We start from the raw sequence: 19,972 nt of genomic DNA on the forward strand, positions 1-19,972 counted from the left end.
GACGCCCGCGGCTGAAAAGTTGGGATTGTCGTTTGTTGCTCCCGGGCGCACAGTCACGGTAGAAACGCAGGGCTCCTCGCCGAAAGGACGTAAAAACGTCGCAGTAGTCCAGTACTTTTTCGTACTTCTGCGTGCATGGCTGGCACAAGAGCTGTAGGAACACCGTTCGGAAGCAACTAGCTTTAAAATTCTGCGGGTTATCTCAGAAGTCGGACGAAAATGAAAGACAACTCTACCGCAGCTGTGCGGGGCTGCGTAAGCAACGCCTCGAATTCCGTACATAAGTGTCCCCACTTGCGTGCGTCTTTTTTTTTCTCGCCTTTTATTATTTATTTTAAATGTATACATAAGCTTACAAGGTCACAAAGAAATAGGAAGACAGCAGGCTCACAACGGCCACCTAGAGGGGCAATGTGCCTGTCTGCGTCTCCTGCTCTCACGCGTGATTTCTTGCCAGCCAGAGCGGCGAGCAGGGGTAGCCGGTGCGGAATCAGACACAAATTTGCCGCGTCCTCTTCGCTGAGAACGAAAACAGTTCGGTATGGCTCAGCACACGTAGAGCACTGAAAAATCAAAAGCTCACCTCCACTGGGGGCGCCACCTGGCGAATGAGTCCTACAGGCGCGATACACATCGGCTCCGGTCTCAAGTCCATTCTCAAGATGAATTTCTCCCTGGCGACCTGAGCAAATGATAGGAACTTGTTCCTAACATCACCGCAGTCAAGCCTACACCGGACTTCAGCCTGTGAGTGCACTTTTCAGCATCTTAGGGCTTTGAGAAGATCTTAGGCGAGGTCCGCCTCGCTAACCCTGACCGTCGGCGAAGCGCCTTGGCCGGAACGCTGCCCCGCTCTACAGCGGATGGCGAGCGTCTCTGCGAGCGTCGCAGCCGAAGAGGGGCACCTATCGCCACCTCGCCCCGCTGACTACGTGATGGATACGCATGCCAGCCAGGATGTCGCGACATTCGAGGAAGTGGACGAGGAGGAGCACAATGAAGAACCATGGATTACTATTACCAAGAGAGCGAACAAACGCCGACAGCTGCAAACCCATATTGCACCGAAGCAACAACTCCCCAGCACGCCATCTGAGCCCGTTTCACGCCAAAGTCGGCCTAAGACGCGCCTACCAAGAATGCCACCGCTCCCTGCTGAGGACTACAAGATTGCAATCCGACCCCACGGCGGATTACATCTCAGCAAAGTTAACCCTAGGACACTACTTGTCGCCGTAGCTCAAGAAGCAAAGATATCAAGTGAGAAGCCGAATATACAGCTCCGTGTTGACGAAAATCAAAACGTTCTGACAATAAGTACCTCATCGGAAAACATCGCCACTGCACTGGGAACAATTACCAAAATTACAATCAACGCAGCAACCTATGACATCACCTCATACGGTATTGCACCTGATAATTCGTGCAAAGGTGTGGTCCACGGAATAGGACACGAAACCACAGCAGAAGACTTCCTGAGAGAGGTTGAAGCACCGGGCTACGAGGTACTCACGTGCAGACGCCTCGGCGACTCCAAAGCAATGATGATTACATTTTGTGGCAAGTGGGTCCCATTCTTCGTCAACGCGTACGGGCAGGCTCTTCGCTGCTACCTCTACAAACGGACCATTCCACACTGCAGAAAGTGCAACATGACAGGGCACCGTGAGGACGTATGCCCACAGCCTCCTGGCACACCAAGATGTCGAGGGTGCGGAGAACCATTATCAACGGACGAACATGAATGCCACCCTTGCTGTATACTTTGCGGTGGCGAACACCAGACGGCTGCCAAACCGTGCCCAAATCGGTATTTGCCGCCAGTCAACCGACGCAAGCCATCCAAGCCGGTTTCTTCCACCCGGGAGGCCCACTCACCATCCCCCAGCCCCGGAGGCCATAGTCCACCATCGATGAAACAGGGGAATGGAGCCAGCCGAAGGAGCCGTTCCGGGAACCGGTCGGGGTCCAAGCGAGGAAACTCGTCGTCGCAGAGCGGTTCCAGCCGGCAGGATTCTCCAGGCAGGCGCACGGAAGGGACAACGCAGCATCTTGGCCAGCAAAACGGTCCACGCAAGAAAGGACAATCGGTAAGCTGGGCAGAGCAGTTCCCTCCCCTCTTTCCCTCTCCACATCTTTCCCACTCTCTCCCACAAACTTCAACGCAACAACAAACACCGCAACCTATGACAATTGACACCCAGCAACACCCTCACATGGCCCCACCTGCGGCACGCACAGACTATTGTACACGAGAGGCGTTGAACGAAATGGCTGTTTCACTAAGGAAAGAATTCGCCGCTATGATGCAGGTAGAAATGCAGAAAATGAAGGATTGCATTATGGCCGAACTAACAGCTCCACTCCAACAACTAATCCAGCAGGCCCTGCAACCTGCCGTTCAGCAGATTGTAACAGATGTTAAACAACAGATAGCGGCTGCGCTTGGCCAACTGCCTATTGCTCCGCCTGCACTCAAACGTTCCTCGTCCCCAACACGCGAAGCACAGCGAACACACTCTTACATCCGCCCTTCCCGTTTCTTGTCACCATCTCAAAAAACCACCCTACACACCGCAGCTGCGGCAGTCCCGCTTCCCACCCCCCTCCACCAAGATTTACCGCAGTCCGAAATGCCTTCGTGTACCAACGAGGCCCCAATATTGGATGAGCATGGCCAGAAACCGTAAGTCAACGCGTGCCACCCCTCAACTCCTACGTGTGTGGCAGTGGAATTGCAGGGGCTACCGTAGGAAACGCGGAGCTCTAACGCAATTTCTCGCAACACAGCCGAATACTCCCGATATAATAGCGTTACAAGAAGTGCAATGTACCCCTACACTTTCCGGCTACAACACATACACGGACACAACAAACAATACACCGCATCGCACAGCTACATTAGTTTCTAAGCATATCACTGTCATAGAACACACCCTTCAAAGCTCCTCCATTTCGCATGTACTTCTCGAATTGGTCCCGTGCTCTCGCTCCAATAGCAGCCTGTACGTGCTTAACGTCTACAGTGCACCAAACGCCAAGAAGGATGACTTCGGTCATCTGTTTGCACAACTATGCAAATTGGGTAAGCACATATTGATTGTAGGAGACTTCAATGCCCCCCATACAGCCTGGGGGTACGCAACAGAAATGCCCAAAGGCCGCCGACTTGTACAGGCTCTCGCAGTTCATCACATGACCCTGCTGACGGAACCTGACCAACCTACTCGCTTAGGTAATAGTGTCAGCAGGGACACATGCCCCGACCTCACGATAGTCAAGGGGTTTAGTCACCACTCTTGGTGCAACCTCATGGTGAATCTAGGCAGTGATCATAATATACTAACTACAGAGCTCCAGATAGCAGCCACGCGCGCCCCTGAACGCATCATAAAAATAACAAATTGGGATGCATTTAGGCGTAACCGCACATCCAGTACTCATCAGGACTCTCTCCCTATTGAGGCTTGGATCAAGCAGCTACAGTCCGATTTTAAAACAGCTACGAAATGTATCACTGCGACGACGGAGACGCCGGATGTAGACCGGCATTTGCTGCATTTGTGGGATGCCCACAGAGGCTTAACACGGCGGTGGCGCCGGCAGAAACATAACCGGAAACTTCGTCTCCGCATCTCCCAACTGGCTATTGAGGCAAATGACTATGCGAACACCCTCACTAGCAACAACTGGCATAACTTCTGCGATCGCCTCAATGGCACGCTAAGTACACCTCGAACGTGGCGTATACTCCGCGCTCTCTTAAATCCCACGCAAACAAAAACACACACTGCTAACACAATCCGAATCATCCTCCGCAAATCAGGGCTCGACGATGCCACTATACTGCACACCTTACAGCAACGTTATATGACCACGGGTGCTCGTCCCGCCTACCGTGACTACCCACACGCACACAATACACCTCTAGATGACAACATTACAGAAGCAGAAGTTAGGGCAGCCTTGCAAAGCATTAAGCGTAACACAGCACCCGGGGCTGACGGGATTACGTACACACTTCTGCGTAATTTAGATGACCAGGCCATCGAGCATTTAACCGCCTTTTACAACGAACATTGGAACAACGGCACGCTACCACAGGACTGGCGACACGCAGAAATCATACTTATTCCAAAGCCTGGCAAGCCGCTATCCCTCCAGAATCTTCGACCTATATCCTTAACTTCATGTGTAGCTAAACTCTTTGAACGCGTTGTCCTCTCCCGACTCCAGCCATTTCTCGAAGACACTCACTTTTTTCCGGATACACTCTTCGGCTACCGTCCTGGTATTTCTACGCAGGACGTTTTACTGCAGCTTAAGGAGGACGTGTTGAATAGCCCCAGTTCAAACCAGGTCCGCGCAGTTCTGGCCCTGGATCTCAAGGGCGCTTTTGACAACGTCTCCCACGACCTAATTCTTGACAATCTCGCTTCCTCTCAGTGCGGCGCGCGTATCTACAATTATGTTAGGGCCTTTCTTTCTGACCGCACGGCCACTATTGGGATTGGGGACCTCCGGTCGGACATCATTAGTCTCTCGGGCAGAGGAACACCACAGGGCTCAGTCCTTTCACCCACTTTGTTCAACGTGGCTATGGCTAAACTCCCTCCATTACTACAACAAATTCCCAACATCCAGCATGCCATCTATGCAGATGATATTACCATTTGGGCAACCAAAGGATCAGACGGAACCATTCAGGACGCTCTCCAGGAAGCTGCGTCTGTTGTACAAGATTATGCTGCTACCGGCAGCCTTACGTGCTCAGTGGAAACGTCGGAGTTGTTATTGGTACACAAGCGGCGCCGCAAAACCGACGATTCTCCTAATATTTTATTGTTCCTTGATGGCCGTCCTATCCCTCAGGTACCTCGACTCCGTATTTTAGGTCTCTACATTCAGTCTGATGGCAAGGCCTCGCACACTACACACCTTATGACTCAGCAGATAACACAAATTACACACATGATCCACCGCATCACCAATCGTAGGAGAGGCCTCTGTGAGAAGGATGTCCTCCACTTAGTACAAGCACTCATAGTTAGTCGGCTCACCTATCACCTTCCCTATCATAATCTCACACTCGCTCAAACCAAAAAGATGGACGTCCCTTCTACGAACGGCGGTGAAGGCGGCTCTCGGCTTGCCTCCACACGCATCTACGCAACGCCTCCTTCAACTCGGTGTCCGCAACACCGTAACCGAACTGCTCGAGGCCCACCACAACAGTCAGCTCCAACGGCTAACGCAGACCCGTCAGGGCTGCGCCATTCTTTCTCGTCTTGGGTACCCCATTCCTGGAAAACCCACGCAGGTACCGCAACATAAGCTCGCTCCTACTCTTCGCGCTCTAATTAAAGTGGCTCCAATTCCTCGCAACATGAATCCCCGCCACCACGCCGGTCGTCGACGTGCCCGAGTTCAGGCCATGACACGCGTCTTTGGTGATGGCACCACAGATTTACAAGTCCTCTACACTGATGCGGCACGCAACCCAGAAAAACCCGCCATGTGTTTAGCCGTGATAGACGACACAGACGCCCTTGTGGCGTCTGCCACACTTCGAACTACGGACAGTGGTTCGGCTGAGGAGGGTGCTCTCGCACTGGCCATTGTCCACGCCACGACATTGTCACATGACGCCCCTGTCACCATAGTCACAGACTCGCAGGCTGCTTGCCGTGCCTTCGCTCAAGGACTTGTAACTGCACATACACACAATATCCTGTCTTCTGTCTCGCCGTCCGCACTACGTCCGGTGCGTATCGTCTGGACTCCTGGACACGCCTCTCTCCATGGTCATGAACGCGTTCATGCGGTTGCCCGAGGTCTGACCGGCCGGGCACCATCGGAAGAGCTGTCCAACCCAGACGACGCACCGACAGAACCACTAAACTACAACGCGACGCTGGAGTACTACCGACAGAGCCGTTACACATATCCTCCTCCTCATCCTTCACTTAACAGAGCAGATGCCGTCGCTTGGCGGCAACTGCAGACTAACTCATTTCCTTGCCTCTACATGCTAAATCTCTTTCATCCAACCCTATACCCCTCCTACTGCCCTTTCTGTGGATCCGTACCAACAGTGTACCACTCCACGTGGGAATGCCCTGGCCCACGGGGCGTTCCTTCCATCCCAAATCCCACCCTTTCCTCTTGGGAGTCTGCACTGCTCAGCTTACGCCGGCAGGAACAGCAGCCGCTGGTCCAGCGGGCTCGCCGGGTCGCGCAAGGCAATGGAGCCCTGGACTGAGGGCCCCACCCAACGATGGTCTTCTGTAAACTCAATAATAATAAATGTTTATTCTCTCTCTCTCTCACCTCCACTCGTTCGGCGTGGTCCTCGGTTTTCGATTGCACTCTGCATTTCCCAATAATGTCGGAAGATTCCATCGCGCACATCAATTCTTCTTTCAGACCACACACTGACCACTCGCGTGGTACCAAGAGACCAAGAACTCCTTTTGAAACACACGTTATTGCAATTTCAATCCTACGGAAACCGCATAGCAGACGATCGTCTCTTCTTGTCCTCACGTTCACGCGCGGGCTGGCGGCCGTGGCTGGCGATGCGCTTTCCTAGCAGGCGACAACCAGGGAAGAACTGATGGGCGCTCGCTTGCAGTCTCACTGCCTGTGAAGTGTGTGCGCTCGCTCGCCTGTGTGTGTGCGTGCGTTGTGAGCGTGTTTGTGTGTGTGTGTGGGAGGGAGGGTGGGGGGTGGTCTACTGTTCCCCGCGTGGTGTCCAAGAGACGGAAAATAACCTGTTTCCGGCGCAAACAGCTGTCTTTTGTCGGCTTTTTCTTTTTTTGTTGGTAGGGCTCGCAGTTCGGTTTTCAGCGAAAAGAATGACTGAGAGGGGCCTGTCTTCCTCGAATGGCTTGATGCGAATAGGGGACGAAGTTTTTTTTGAATGCTTACGTTAACAAGAGTCGCTGCATGCTGGTTTTTCGGCAGCTTTAAACGGCTGTAGTTTGAGAGGTTTTTCAGACAGGAAGAAAAACTAAATAAAGATAAGTTAGTACAGCGTATTTACACACGCAGACAGAAAAAAAAAAGAACTACGGCGGCCGCTCTTGGAGAACAGCGGCCGCCGCAACCGTAGCCGCCGCCTTGAAACATGCAGTCGGGCCCGTAGGCGACAATCCTAACAGTGCGCCGCTAGCCCGATAGATGGATGGATGGATGCTATGAGCGTCCCCTTTGTAACGGGGCGGTGACATGTCTGCCACCGGGCTCGAAAAAAAAAAAAGCTTCCTTGTTTCATGTTGGCCTAATACCTTATCTACATTGATTAAATCTATGTTATTATACCAAAAATACAAATTCACGGTCTACCTCTCTGCCTCTTAAGGCAGAATGACCTTATTATTCCCCCATTATTTATTTTTGTTCTTTATCTCTACTTTTCTGCCACCAATACTCTAACCGTCTCTTACTTATTTCTATCGCGGACATGTTCAGCTTTCCATTGTTGTCCCTAAAACCCAAGGCTTCATGTAGACTCGTGCCCACACGTATACCTGGGTGAATATCGCCACATTCAATCAGTACATGTTCCATCGTTTCCTTAGTTCCCCCGCAGCATGTACATTGTTCTTCTTCGTTACTGAATCTCGCTTTATAATTACGCGTTCTAAGGCAGCCCGACCTTGCTTCAAACAGTAAAGCGCTTCCCCTTGAATTATCATAAAACCTTTCCCTCCTTATTTCCTATTTTCCCTTTCGGTAGTTACTCAGAGCCGGCTTCTTTTCCATCGCTGCCATCCAATAAGTCCTCTCCGCCTCTCTGACCTTCCGCTTAATGCTCCTTGTTGCCATATCGCCCGCACTGCTAGCCGTATATTTACTGGTGAGCCTCCTAGTTCTTTTTCTCCACTGCGTGTCAACACTTTTTCTATACAAATACCTGAAAACCTTCTCTGCCTATCTACTCTTCTTCATTTTCCTCAGCCTCTCTTCGAATCTCATTTTGCTCTGAGCTTCCCGCACTTCAAAGCCTGTCCATCTCATATCACCCTTTACAGCCTCATTTGTCGTCTTCCCGTGAGCGCCGAACGCGAGGCGGCCCACCGTCCTTTGATTTACATCCATTCCTGATTCTACCTCTGACTTCATGGCGAGGGCGAGAGCAGTAGCGCCACCATACCAGCTCACGAGGTCTAACATCAACAGTACTGCTCATCGTCGACACGCAGATTCGCACTACGCGCTGAAAAGCTAACAGGACTCACGCAGCCGCATGAGTGCTTTCGGAATCACTCGCGCCAAACCAGTCAAACTTGGTCGGACAGGGGCGGCGAGCGCCAACGCCTCCTCTCCCCCTCATAAAAAAAGAAACAAAAAAAGAGAAAGAAATAAACTGCCACATACGACTCCCTTGCGAGAAGCGGAACAGGCGTCCATCAGAGCGGTTTCCTCCTCGCAAACGGAGGAGTGCGAGGAGGAAACCGGTCTCCTGGGGGTGAAGTCCGGCGGTGGAACAGCCCGCGTCCGGTGCCGGTTTCCTCCTCGCACTCCTTCGTTTTCTTTCTTGCGTGCGCGATCCCTCGAGGAAACAAAATTACGCTGCCGGGTACAGTGAGCGGACGCAACAGCTGCATAAAGGTTAGTGCGGAGGTCGCGTGATCGAACCACGGCCGCGGCGGCCGCATTTAGATGGAGGCGAAAATGTGCTTAGATCCCCGTGTGCTGTGTGCTAAGCCCGTGTGCTCACAGCACACGGGCTTAGACGTAATATTCTGAGGCAGAGGTGTAGGTTTCCCTATTAAGTGCGAATGCACTTTATAAGCGACCCTGAATCCGCCCTCCCATAGCAACGGCGCGAGGAGCGGAGAGGAGCGTCTGTAGCAACGGCGCAGCGACGTCACACCCCACGTGACTGCGCGCGCTCCGCCTCCTCACCGCGGTTTGCGCGGGCGCGCGCCAGCTCCGCACCGCTCTTCTAGGTGGCATTGGGTGCAGTGCTTCGCTAAATGCTTCGCCGCTCGATGTGAGAATGGCAGACTGGGCTTGTTGGTTACACATATTTGAAGTTTTAAGGCGCGAATAAGACACGGACGAAGAATAGGAACACACACACGGAGCTCCTTCTCTCGCCGTTCGCTCTCTCTCCTCCATGCGCCCCACTCTCCCGTCCGCTGGCTGGGCGCCTCTCAAGAAGAAATGTGTGCTCGAGACGCCGCTGCGAAACGCCAACGGCGACCACAAGGCTGAGATTATGGCCGTCAGGTACAATGACAACACAAACAGGTGCTGATGAATGTGTAAATAAATGGTTACGGTACAAATCCTCGTCTCGTCATTAATTTACGCCATTAAAATTACTGCGCCGTGTACTCTCGGCGCAAGAAATGCATTCGCATTTCCTCACGATTCCCTTCGGGGAGGTGGGGGCATTTTTTCTTCCACCTGGGCGAGGCGGGTCCAGCCGGGCTAACGCAGCCAGTCAAGCCGGGCTAACGGCGCATTGATAGGGGAGTACGCAACATAACTCTGCCGTTAGAGTTTGTTTTAGGGGCGGAGCTCCTCTTAGTCTAACCTTGTCACGTCTCCGTTGTCCGGCGTAAACGGATCTCCCGTATGATGCAATAGATGGCGCTGTCTCATAGAAGTACATACAAACTGCAGTTCAGGGACGATATCCTAGATGGCGCTGTACACAATCTGTGTCGTCGTCACCATTTCTCGTCTCATTTCCTAGATGGCGTTGGTCCAATAGAATTGTGTGAAATATGGCGCTTGTGTGAATCGAGACTAGATGGCGCTGGAAGTGCCGCTGCTCTCCGATTGGGTGCTGCGCGGGCGGCGCGGGGAGCGAGCGCCTCTCTCATTCTCCTGGATCGTCGCCGTACGTGTCGGATCGTTGGCGGAGCATGGACGATGCGCAGTGGCGGGCGCTCGCTTGGCGGCAGCCAGGCGGATCCCGTGACGGTGCGCGTCAAGGACGCCGCTGCGAAACGGGCTCAACGAGAAGCGAATCCCGAGACCATGATTGCTTCAGGAGCTGCGCCCAAGCTCTTCATCATTCACCCGTGGATATGCTGTAATTTTTTTCAATTCATACTAACATTATTTTATATGCGTGGAACAAAATCCGCTGATTAGGGTTGCTCAAAAGAAGGGCTTGTTTTCTTTGCTGATACAACCTTAATGAAAACCAGCAGATAACGAAATGTGTGCTCGAGACGCCGCTGCGAAACGCCAACGGCGACCACAAGGCTGAGATTATGGCCGTCAGGTACAATGACAACACAAACAGGTGCTGATGAATGTGTAAATAAATGGTTACGGTACAAATCCTCGTCTCGTCATTAATTTACGCCATTAAAATTACTGCGCCGTGTACTCTCGGCGCAAGAAATGCATTCGCATTTCCTCACGATTCCCTTCGGAATCAGCGGAAGTCAAGGAAGGCATAAGGGGTGTTAATTGTACTGTTTTGCGTGTACCGTAGTAATTGCGATATATAGACGCGAAGAAAGTAAAGTGGACGAAAAGACAACTTGCCGCCGGCAGGAAACGAGCTTGCAACCTTCGGATAACGCGCCCGATGCTCCACCAATTGAGCTACGGCGGTGGTCGTCCTCCTATCCACTTTATCGGGCATTTAATTTGGCCGAGTTGGTACATACTTAGCGAGAGAAACTTAGCGCTAAAAGACCAGGACGAAGAAGACACGGTACACTGGAAATTTCATCGCGGCAACAGTGCCTGTGCCTCGAAATCTTGGCTTGTTGATTTTTTACTGTTGCTTGTTAATCCTTGTGAAGGTCTAGCTGTATCTGTATCGAGGTGTTTGTCTTTTACTTGAGCGTGGAAGTTGATCACCCACGGTGTTAATCGAGCACACGTGCGAACTTTCAGTGCCAATGTATACTGACTGATTTATTGATGCTTTTCGATATGGCGCAGTTTCGGTGGAAAGGCGGCGAGGTGTTGAGCGCTGTAAAAATGAGTGGTTGGCGCAATAAGGTTCTAGTTGTAAGTACAGCGCTCGTCCAGTGTACCGCGTCTCCTTCGTCCTCGTATTTTTGCGCTGTGCTTCCCCCGCTGAGTAATAGTGAAATCCTGAGCAAGTCGTATAAGTTAAAAGATAAATTCGTGCTGAAGGAAGCAACTTGCGATGTGTTTGTATTGAAGTGCGCAAGACAGCAATGCTCACTGATGCTTTTGGGCTGTCTCTTGTATCCCGGTGGCAGGTACATGAGCTGGGACACGATGCGATCGTCGTGCGGCGACTGCGGGTGGGGCCACACATTACGGATCCTCGACAGCTTGCTCGACGCTCCAGGCCGCTCGGTGCCGTTAGTGAAGAACCAGGGAAGCTTTTGACTCGACCACGAGAGGTCGTCGGTCCGGTGTTCGGATTCCTCGTCGTCCCTGCGTGGATAGTGATGGAACGCGTTTCTCATTTGTTTCAACAGATTGACGTTAGGAAAGCCGCTTATTTGTGCGACCCGTAATTGATCACGGCGCGCTCTGTTGGTGGCAAAGGGAAATGGAGCGAAAGAAGAGAGCGTGATGTAGAGGCCACCGAATAAGAATGGTGGTGTGGGCGAGTTGGTTTACGTTCATGGTGAACATGAGCGGCGCGAAGCACAGAAGTGCGGGAGCACAGGCAAGGAAGGACTCGGGAATCCACCTTTTCGAAATAGCACCCCCCTCCCTCCCCACCGCCATCTGGTGTGGCTTGGTGGGGGGAAGGCAAGTGACTATTTTGCACCCCCTGCTAACGCCCATGCCTGCTGATATATAAAAATGCACATCTCGACGAGGTGAATCATGACGGGTGGGCAAAGCTCTGGGTATCGTATGGGTTAGTGACCGTACGTTACCCAAGCGTTGCCCCATATAATGTAAACTGAGTGACATAAAGTGACATAGAGAGCCGACGACGAAGCCAGGTCCTAAGGTCCATAATGTCTACGTTGACGTCGCCATGTATAAAGGGTTTGTGCTTGTAGGTGTTTTATATTGTTCTGTAACAATTATGATTGATGTTCGTCTATTGTAAACCTTTTTTTATTCACATACACACATATATGTTTCGAATACAGCAACGGTTTTCTATATACTGTGACACCGGAGAGTGAGAGTCGACGACAAAGCTAGGTCCTAAGGTCCATAATGGGTACGTTGAAGTCGCCGACTAGTATAAAAGGTTTGTGCCTGCAGTTGCTTTATATTGTTTTGTTACAATTATGATTGATATTAGTCTATTGTTAAACCTATTGTTAAAATCACGCATTGTCTATTGTTAAACATATTGTTAAAAACACGCATCTCCACGAAGTGAATCATGACGAGTGGTCGAGTAGTTGTGTAAGCACGGACGCCGATATACGGATGGATGGACATGACTCGGCCTTTAGATGCTTCGTCCCTAAAACGCGTTAACAGAGTAAAGGGTTGGTTTTCTGTCAGCATCAGCGACATATACAAGGGATGCCTGTTCGTAAGAAAGAAATTTATAGAGCTGAGAATAATAATTTATTGGAACGCATACATACCGAAGGGGAAGCGGCGTCCCCTGTTTTTCGAACAAGGCGTCGAAGGGCTGCTTGCCTGCTGACAGCCGTTCAAACACTTGAATTGTCCTCCCGAGACAGGAAGTGAGGCGCCATGCAGTCCCGCACATCAATGTTCGACGAGACGACCGTAATGGTCTCCGGTCGCGACATCTTCTTTGAAGAGACAGCGGCGTCAGCACGGTTGACAACCAGTCCCGCTAACTGAGCGATGAGGTACTTCGGAGCGGCGGATCTTTTGATGCGCCCGGTTGTCCGAGCGTGTGACCCATTGCCCTACGGCCTTCACATGGAAAGGAAGGACCCCCTTGGTGCCACAGGTGCTGCGTGCGGTGGCCACGCCCCGGTCGAGGACGTTGACCTAGGCGGGTGTGGGCGGCACCCTCATTAGTGTCGTGTGTGACGTGATTGGACCGTCTCAACTTGCAGCAAATCCCCATCTAGGGATCTGGGGAAAGGAGACCCTAAAGCGCTGGACACATGGTGCGAATTCGGATGCGATTCGTCGTACGGCTGTTCGTGCCAACAGCCGCATCCGACAGACGCCCAACAGGTTCCATCAGCGTGCGGAGACGATTCGCACGCCGCACGGGCATCCAACTTGCTGAATGTAGCCGCGCGGCTGCCGCGTCGGTCTGACGGCCGCAGCCAATGGCAGCGCGGGAGACGCCTGACGTCACGCCTCTGGTGGCGCGTTTGTTGCTTGTTTGTTTGTTTGCGCGTTTGTTGAGCTACGTTCGGACGGCTCCGATCATGAAAAACGTTGGTTAAACTTTCTTTCCGACATCAAATAACTCATGACGTTTGAAGTGTGTCATTTGTGCAAGGCGGCGCCCGTTTCCGAACCACTAGCGAGATATCGAGCCGCGATGGAAGGCCACTTCGCAGCTAACAGCCGCACCGGCCGTCTCGGAGAACCGGCCGGCTTTGCTTCCACCGTTGCTCGTCAAATCGAGGTCTACCAGAAAACCAATTGCGCATGTAAATGCGTGTCATCAGCGTAAAAGTTTTAATCGTGTTGATAAAAATAAGTGCTCGACGATCAGCTCGCGTTTGATCGCGAACGGCGCTAGCGACAGCGTCCGCCTTGCTAGGCCTACGCTCGGTGTAGCCTACTCTCGGAGTCGCGAGTGAATGCGGTCTGTTGAGATGTTTGTCGCTTGCGAAGGCGTAGCTTTATTGGCAATGTTCTTACAGAACGAAGCGTGGCTGCGTAAGGTTGTTTGTTTTGTAGTCAACGAAGAGGATGCGATGTCTTCCGAGCGTGCAAGCCGGGGTGCCGTGTGTGGGCGGAGCCTGCGCGCTGATTGCTCGTTCGCCCCCATGTGTCCTGAATCGCCGTATACCGCGTGCGGCGTCGCACGTCGGATCGGATGCCGAATCGCACCATGTGTCTAGCACTTAAAAAATGAGCCCCCGTAGGCTCATTCGGCACGAAATCGTCGTCATGTAGAAACGGGATCTTCGTCATGTTAGACGAAATGGCGTAATGTAAGGCCACGTAAATAAACCACGTTAAGTTTTCCTTCAGTCTCTTCATGCTGCCTCTGCATCTTCCTCCCGAGTCTCAGGTGCCTGCAAAGGCCGGTCGCAACAATACGGAAGATATTACCACACCATGGCCGGTAACGCATCGCTACTCTGTTAAAGTGTTGGACAGGGGCATTCTACCGGCACCAAAGTACGGGGCAGAATAGGTGGACATATAAGCTGACGAATAAGTGGAGAAACGCCCAAGAGATGAAAAGATGGACAAATTGCAGCATAAACCATGTACAGATGTTTTTCAGAGCTAGTCAGTGCGCATGGCAGGATATCAGCACATTAGAGATTACGTGCGTTTTTCACGAATAGGGACTACAGTCAGTTACAACACCCGCAAAGCTGTGGTGCGCTTGTCAATCACCTGTGTGAGAGATTCGTGCAAGCAGGTTTCTTTTCGAGCTCTAAGGACTGTTTCTGTGCTAATGCAAAAAAAAATTAGTCAGATCCCACACGCTGTGGGAGTTGACTTCACGCGAGGCAGACAGCAAGTGGCCTGTGCCGCATTTTTTTTTCCTTTGAGGCAAGGGTTACGAGGTGGATCGACGTCTTTGCGTACTTTGAGTAGTTGTGGGCATATCGTGGGTTTTATAGACAACATTGGCACCTAAATGGTAGCGTATGGTCCAACGTAACGTCGGCACTCACGTTACAGTATGGACGTCAGTTTTATCAAAACGAAATGCACGCTACGATGAGATGATGTGAATACCCGTATCATAAGTAGCAGTCGTCGGCGTACTCCTCCGACGTCGAGTAACGTAACTTGCTGAGTCGTAGGAATCCACATTTAATGTTTATTACATTGTTATAAAAGCGGATAACCGGCACTGCTACCACAAATGACGCTGTACCGAAATGTACAGGGTCTTGCGAAGCAGTTTAAAACACTGGCGTGGCTGTGGGGTAGGATACTTGACTGCCACGCTGCAATTTTTATTCCTTGCGTAAACTGGGATTGCTCGCTCACCGACAACACCGCCGACTCCAACACTGGATTTTCTGCGACACGGGCTCTTAACGCTATCGCGTTAAGATTTCCAGAGTGTATTATCGCCGTTCCTCGGTTATGATGGACTGTAATAACTTGTGGCGCATACCGACATCCCACGGGTCATGGTACGCGAGCATGCGCCTCGCGTCATTGAGAGCAAGGCTTTCATGACGTACGCGAGAGGCATGTCACGTTATTTATGTTAACGAATAACATGTCAGTCGTGTCAAACACTCATGTCCTCCTATGGCAATTTTGGTATATACCAAGTTGAGGAGACGACCACGAGATAGATAGATAGATAGATAGATAGATAGATAGATAGATAGATAGATAGATAGATAGATAGATAGATAGATAGATAGATAGATAGATAGATAGATAGATAGATAGATAGATAGATAGATAGATAGATAGATAGATAGATAGATAGATAGATAGATAGATAGATAGATAGATAGATAGATAGATAGATAGATAGATAGATAGATAGATAGATAGATAGATCAGGAGTGGATAAGAAACTTCGTGACGGGGATAAGCGAATAGACCCAGTCATAAAGGATTCCCGTCTTCAAGAGAATCGGGCAAAATGGTGTTATTGGGCGTGCAGTATGAACTCAAGCTTGTGATGATAATGTCATGATGACCCCTTGGCGCGAACCAACCTGAAAACTTGGGGCTCCAAAATCCTACTGGTCCCCACTGTCCTGCCCTCGCGTCCGTCCTGATCGGCTCCGCTGTGGTGTTGTCCACTTCCGGTGATCTCCGTAGTCCTCGGCTGCTGCTGCCTCGTGGGCGGCATCCGGGCGCTCTGGGAGGTCCAGAACTTAACTTGGAATCTGATCAACGTGGCGCAGCTAGAAACGGCCAGGATCACGACGCAGCGGCGAATAAACCGCCCGCGTCGAAAGGGCTGCCATGGGACCATGATCCTCTTCACAGGGCTGGACATGCACGGGCAGTTGAGCAGTGATATGAGCATTGCGAAGAGAAGTAAAGAGAAAGGCAATGAAATATCGATGGCTATTGACTGAAATGTGAACGTCGTTCGTAAAGCACACACAGTAAAAGTTTTTTAACACCATGAAGGCGACGCGCCATGCATGTGAACTTACCGGCAAGTTGAACAGGTTGGTAAAGACGCATGACTTCGAATGGGTAGCGCATAAAAAACGGAGGCATAAGAAAGAGACGTATAGACGTTGTCCTGTCTTACATTCATTAAATTAATTACAACCTAAATTATAGAAATTGAAATTAACTTTTTATTTACAAGAGACGACAGGGTTGGTTTAACGGGAGAACTGAAGCCCGTCCTGCGAAGGGCCTATTGCTGTTTTGAGATTTCCAAATAGCGTCCGCTGCTATTTATTTATTTTTTTTTTTTGAGTGATGAAATCTGAAAAAAGTTCACCGACGGAACAAAAACCGAAGCACCCAAGAGCGAAAACGTCTTCTTCCGAGACGACCAGAATGACCGAGCGTCGTTATGTGAAACATCAATCTACTTAGCTTCGTGGCTGTGTGCGGGCTGCGCACGCACGGCACAGCTATACATATGTTAACGAATGTGGAAGAACTCACGCCACTGCAATCGTTATCCGAAACATTGTCGTGATTTTGGGAGTCTGCCAAACTTCACCCTTCAGTTGCCTTAGCGCACATCACATCCATTGTAACTGGCCGTGCTAGCACATATTGGACGCCTCGGCACACAGCGAGGGCAAGCCTATAGGCACAGAAGGTTGCGATTTGCTGATTATCATATTTGTGGTCGGGCTGTGTATGTGTATACACGTACGCACAATAGAAACACATGCCCGAACTTACATATGATGGGCTGTTGAACACGCACCCCCCCCCCCCCCACCCCCCGCCCCCGATCTACTCCTGGGCAACTTCAAGCAGCCCCGTGTAGTCGATGCAATTTGCTGCGGTTCTCACAAAGAGGAGTAAATTTCAACATGCACTTCGGATAGCGTAACTATATACGTCATGGCGAATTGTTGGATACGCGCGTCTTATGTTGCAATTATGCCTGTCAAGCGTCGCCTCCAGAACGACCAACACTGGTATAGGTGGTCGCTGAACTTGAGCGAGTGAAATCACCTGCGTTAGCTGGATTTCCGTGAGGCCAAGCACCTTTGCGTGTTAAGAAAAGTTGATGTTACAAAAAAAAAAAAAAAATAGAGTCCACGTAAGATCGAACAAACGATGGCTGGTCGACCTCTCAAATTTATTTCAAAATTTTATATATTATTGCCTGATAAGTGGAAAGAAGAGATCCGCAATTTGTTTTGCCGCCAAAATTTTTTTCGAAGCACAGGAAATCAATAATGACGAAGAGGTGGAGTGGAGCGCTCATCCGCTCTGCTGTTTTGCCCAACTTTCGTTATGAATCGCACAAAACAAATTAAAGTTAGGTAGCTGAAATTTCTTTAACTAAATGTGTTTGCATGTGTTTGCTTCTGCTCAGGTATTTTTAGTTTTTATGTGTAGTGTATTTGTTTTTATAAAAAACGTCGAAATTGGCCCAGGAAGCGTTATTTTCTTTACTTTGAAGCTCTTTATCTCAAAAAAGCCTTGTAGCAGAGCCACAAAAATTCCGCATTACGTTCTTCGCATACTTATCTATCAAACTGCCGAATCTTATATTTATATAACTTTTCAGTAAAGAGATACGATCGGGCTAAGTTCAAGAAAACACCGAACAATGGAAACTTCTGACGGCAATTAAAAAAACCCCATTTTTTATATTTTTTAAACTTTGTCCTCTTATTCTCCTCCACATGAGCTTTCACAATCATTGAAAACATATTGCATAATTTCGTTGCACCAATAGTTACGGCCCCTCCAATGAGACCCTTAGGCAAGGATTGGCAATTCCGGCTTCTTGCCCAACAAGTGTATAAAATGCAGGCAGGATTGAATTTCTTTTTATTAAAAGGCCAGCAGTACCGAAAACGGTGTCGGCGGCACTGAAGACGTTAATTTTGAAATTATTTGGTCACTGCAGCGGCCACGAGCGCGCGGCTACCAAGCAGGCTTGCGCGCACCGGAGATGCTCGTTGTAAGAGACGGCGCAGTGAGAGCTTGTTTTCGCGTCCTCAGACCGATTGAGTTCGAAACAGCAACACCTCTCGAGTGACTTGAACACGCGTGCACCGGTAGTCGCAGTGGTCTGGTTAACGACGTCGATTTCTTTTTCATGGGGCATAAGATGCCATCGTTCAACTGCGCGTTCCGTGAAGATCTTTCATTGCAGTCGTAGCAAAAGTACGCGTAGCACAAGTAGTCCGTCTCACTGACAGTCACTGATCTTTCGGGTGTTAAACGTTCCTTCAAAGCATTGATGTCTAAGTCGGTAACTCTGCGAAATTTTGGCTTCTTTGCAATAATTAAAGGAGTACTGACATGATTTTGAGACATCGCAAAAGGGACATTTTTTGCTTCGTTGGTATGCAGTGTCAACGCTGTCCACACATCGGAGTCGGAGAACGCGTATAAAATATTTTAGTTTGACTTTGAAGTCAAACTTTCACGCAGCCGGCGTCTGCCATTGTGTTCTTCTTAACCTAGAAGCTCTACAAGGCGACGCAGGTTTAAGTACATTAATTTTTTAATGACTAACGCCCCCGGATCTAACATTTACTCTCCATGCAGCTACTTCTGCAAGGCAACTTTTAGTCTTCACAGATCACCTCGCTAGACGAATAGTCGTTCCGCTCACAGACTCCATGCGAATGATCTTTTTATCCCCAGTTCAGATGAGCTGTTAATCCCCAGGGATTATTTTTCACATTTATTTAGCGCAAGGCGCGAGTACTTTTTTTCACGTGTTGTTTTCCGTGGTTACAAAAAATCGCGCGGAAAAGAACGCGACAAAAAATATTTAGCATTCCGTGCCTCACTGCTTTCGCTGTTAATGCGACAACTAAATACAAAAGTGACACAAAATGAAATGTTTTATTTTTCTATGTACATATAAAACTTCTTCCTTTCAGTAGACTCACTGTCAAATGTACGCGTGCAGTGATAAGAGAAGAAAAGAAAAACGTCCTTAAGAAAAACAACCCTGGTGGCATGTCAAACCCATTGCTGAAAGGACACCACCCTCCGACCACCCTCGGGCCACTTCGCTGCTCCCCCCTCCGCGCAAAACGTTACACGTGGCACCATTTACGGCCAGACCGGGCGCTGTACAAATGACCGTTTAAGGGAGCATTCTTTATCAATTAATCAATAGAACAGGGTCTCATTTACGCTTCCACTGTGCTTCGTGTGGCTGCACACCGCAGTTCGATCGCACGCAACTACTTGGAAGGAGCCGGAATGCGCTGGCGCGGGAGTTACTTGAAGCCTTTCACATAAGGCGTCAGCGTGCCGCCAGTTTTGCTGCATAGTAGTGAATTTCAATTGTTGGATCTAGATGTACTTTAGATGGTTGGCTACGAAGTGTCTGTCAGTCTTTTTGTGGTTTTTTCCCTCGACCTTCGCGCAGGTTTGTGTTTCGGTATTTTTTTTTACGTCTTTACATTACGATACATCTGTTTGTTGCTGGTTTCCAGATATCATGATTGCGGTCTTTTTGAACCTCGTCTGTTCATGCCTGCACGTGCGGTGAAGGAAATGTTCTGTGCATGTCCGCCAAGAGCCCTTATATTGTGAACGCTTCACGAAAATAAACTTAGTTGTGAGTTGGCGTTCTTTCTGTCTCTTCTTGTTTCTCTCAGTTGCAGCCTTGCGCCACGTATTTCAAGTAACGATGCACCGACTAGCCCAACATAACGTACTGTTGAGGTGTACTTCCCCATTCTTGTTTTTCCCTGGCCGCACCATTTGTGCAAAAAGATTAACATTTCGCGTAAACAATTTGGTTGGTAACAACTTTATT

General features: G+C 50.0%; 1 protein-coding gene across 1 annotated transcript in view; it reads right to left on the bottom strand.

Annotated features, from left to right (window-relative positions):
* LOC119383601 (glycoprotein 3-alpha-L-fucosyltransferase A) overlaps window positions 1–16,019 on the bottom strand; it is a gene marked incomplete in the record, with an annotated part of 65,231 nt that extends 49,212 nt beyond the window's left edge. Inside the window, 2 exon segments of the mRNA XM_037651847.1 lie at window positions 11,174–11,391; window positions 15,744–16,019. Coding sequence (XP_037507775.1) covers window positions 11,174–11,391; window positions 15,744–16,006 — 481 coding nt within the window.
* Window positions 16,020–19,972: the final 3,953 nt, after the last annotated feature.

Source organism: Rhipicephalus sanguineus, chromosome 2, assembly GCF_013339695.2.
Source record: "Rhipicephalus sanguineus isolate Rsan-2018 chromosome 2, BIME_Rsan_1.4, whole genome shotgun sequence".
NCBI lineage: Eukaryota > Metazoa > Arthropoda > Arachnida > Ixodida > Ixodidae > Rhipicephalus > Rhipicephalus sanguineus.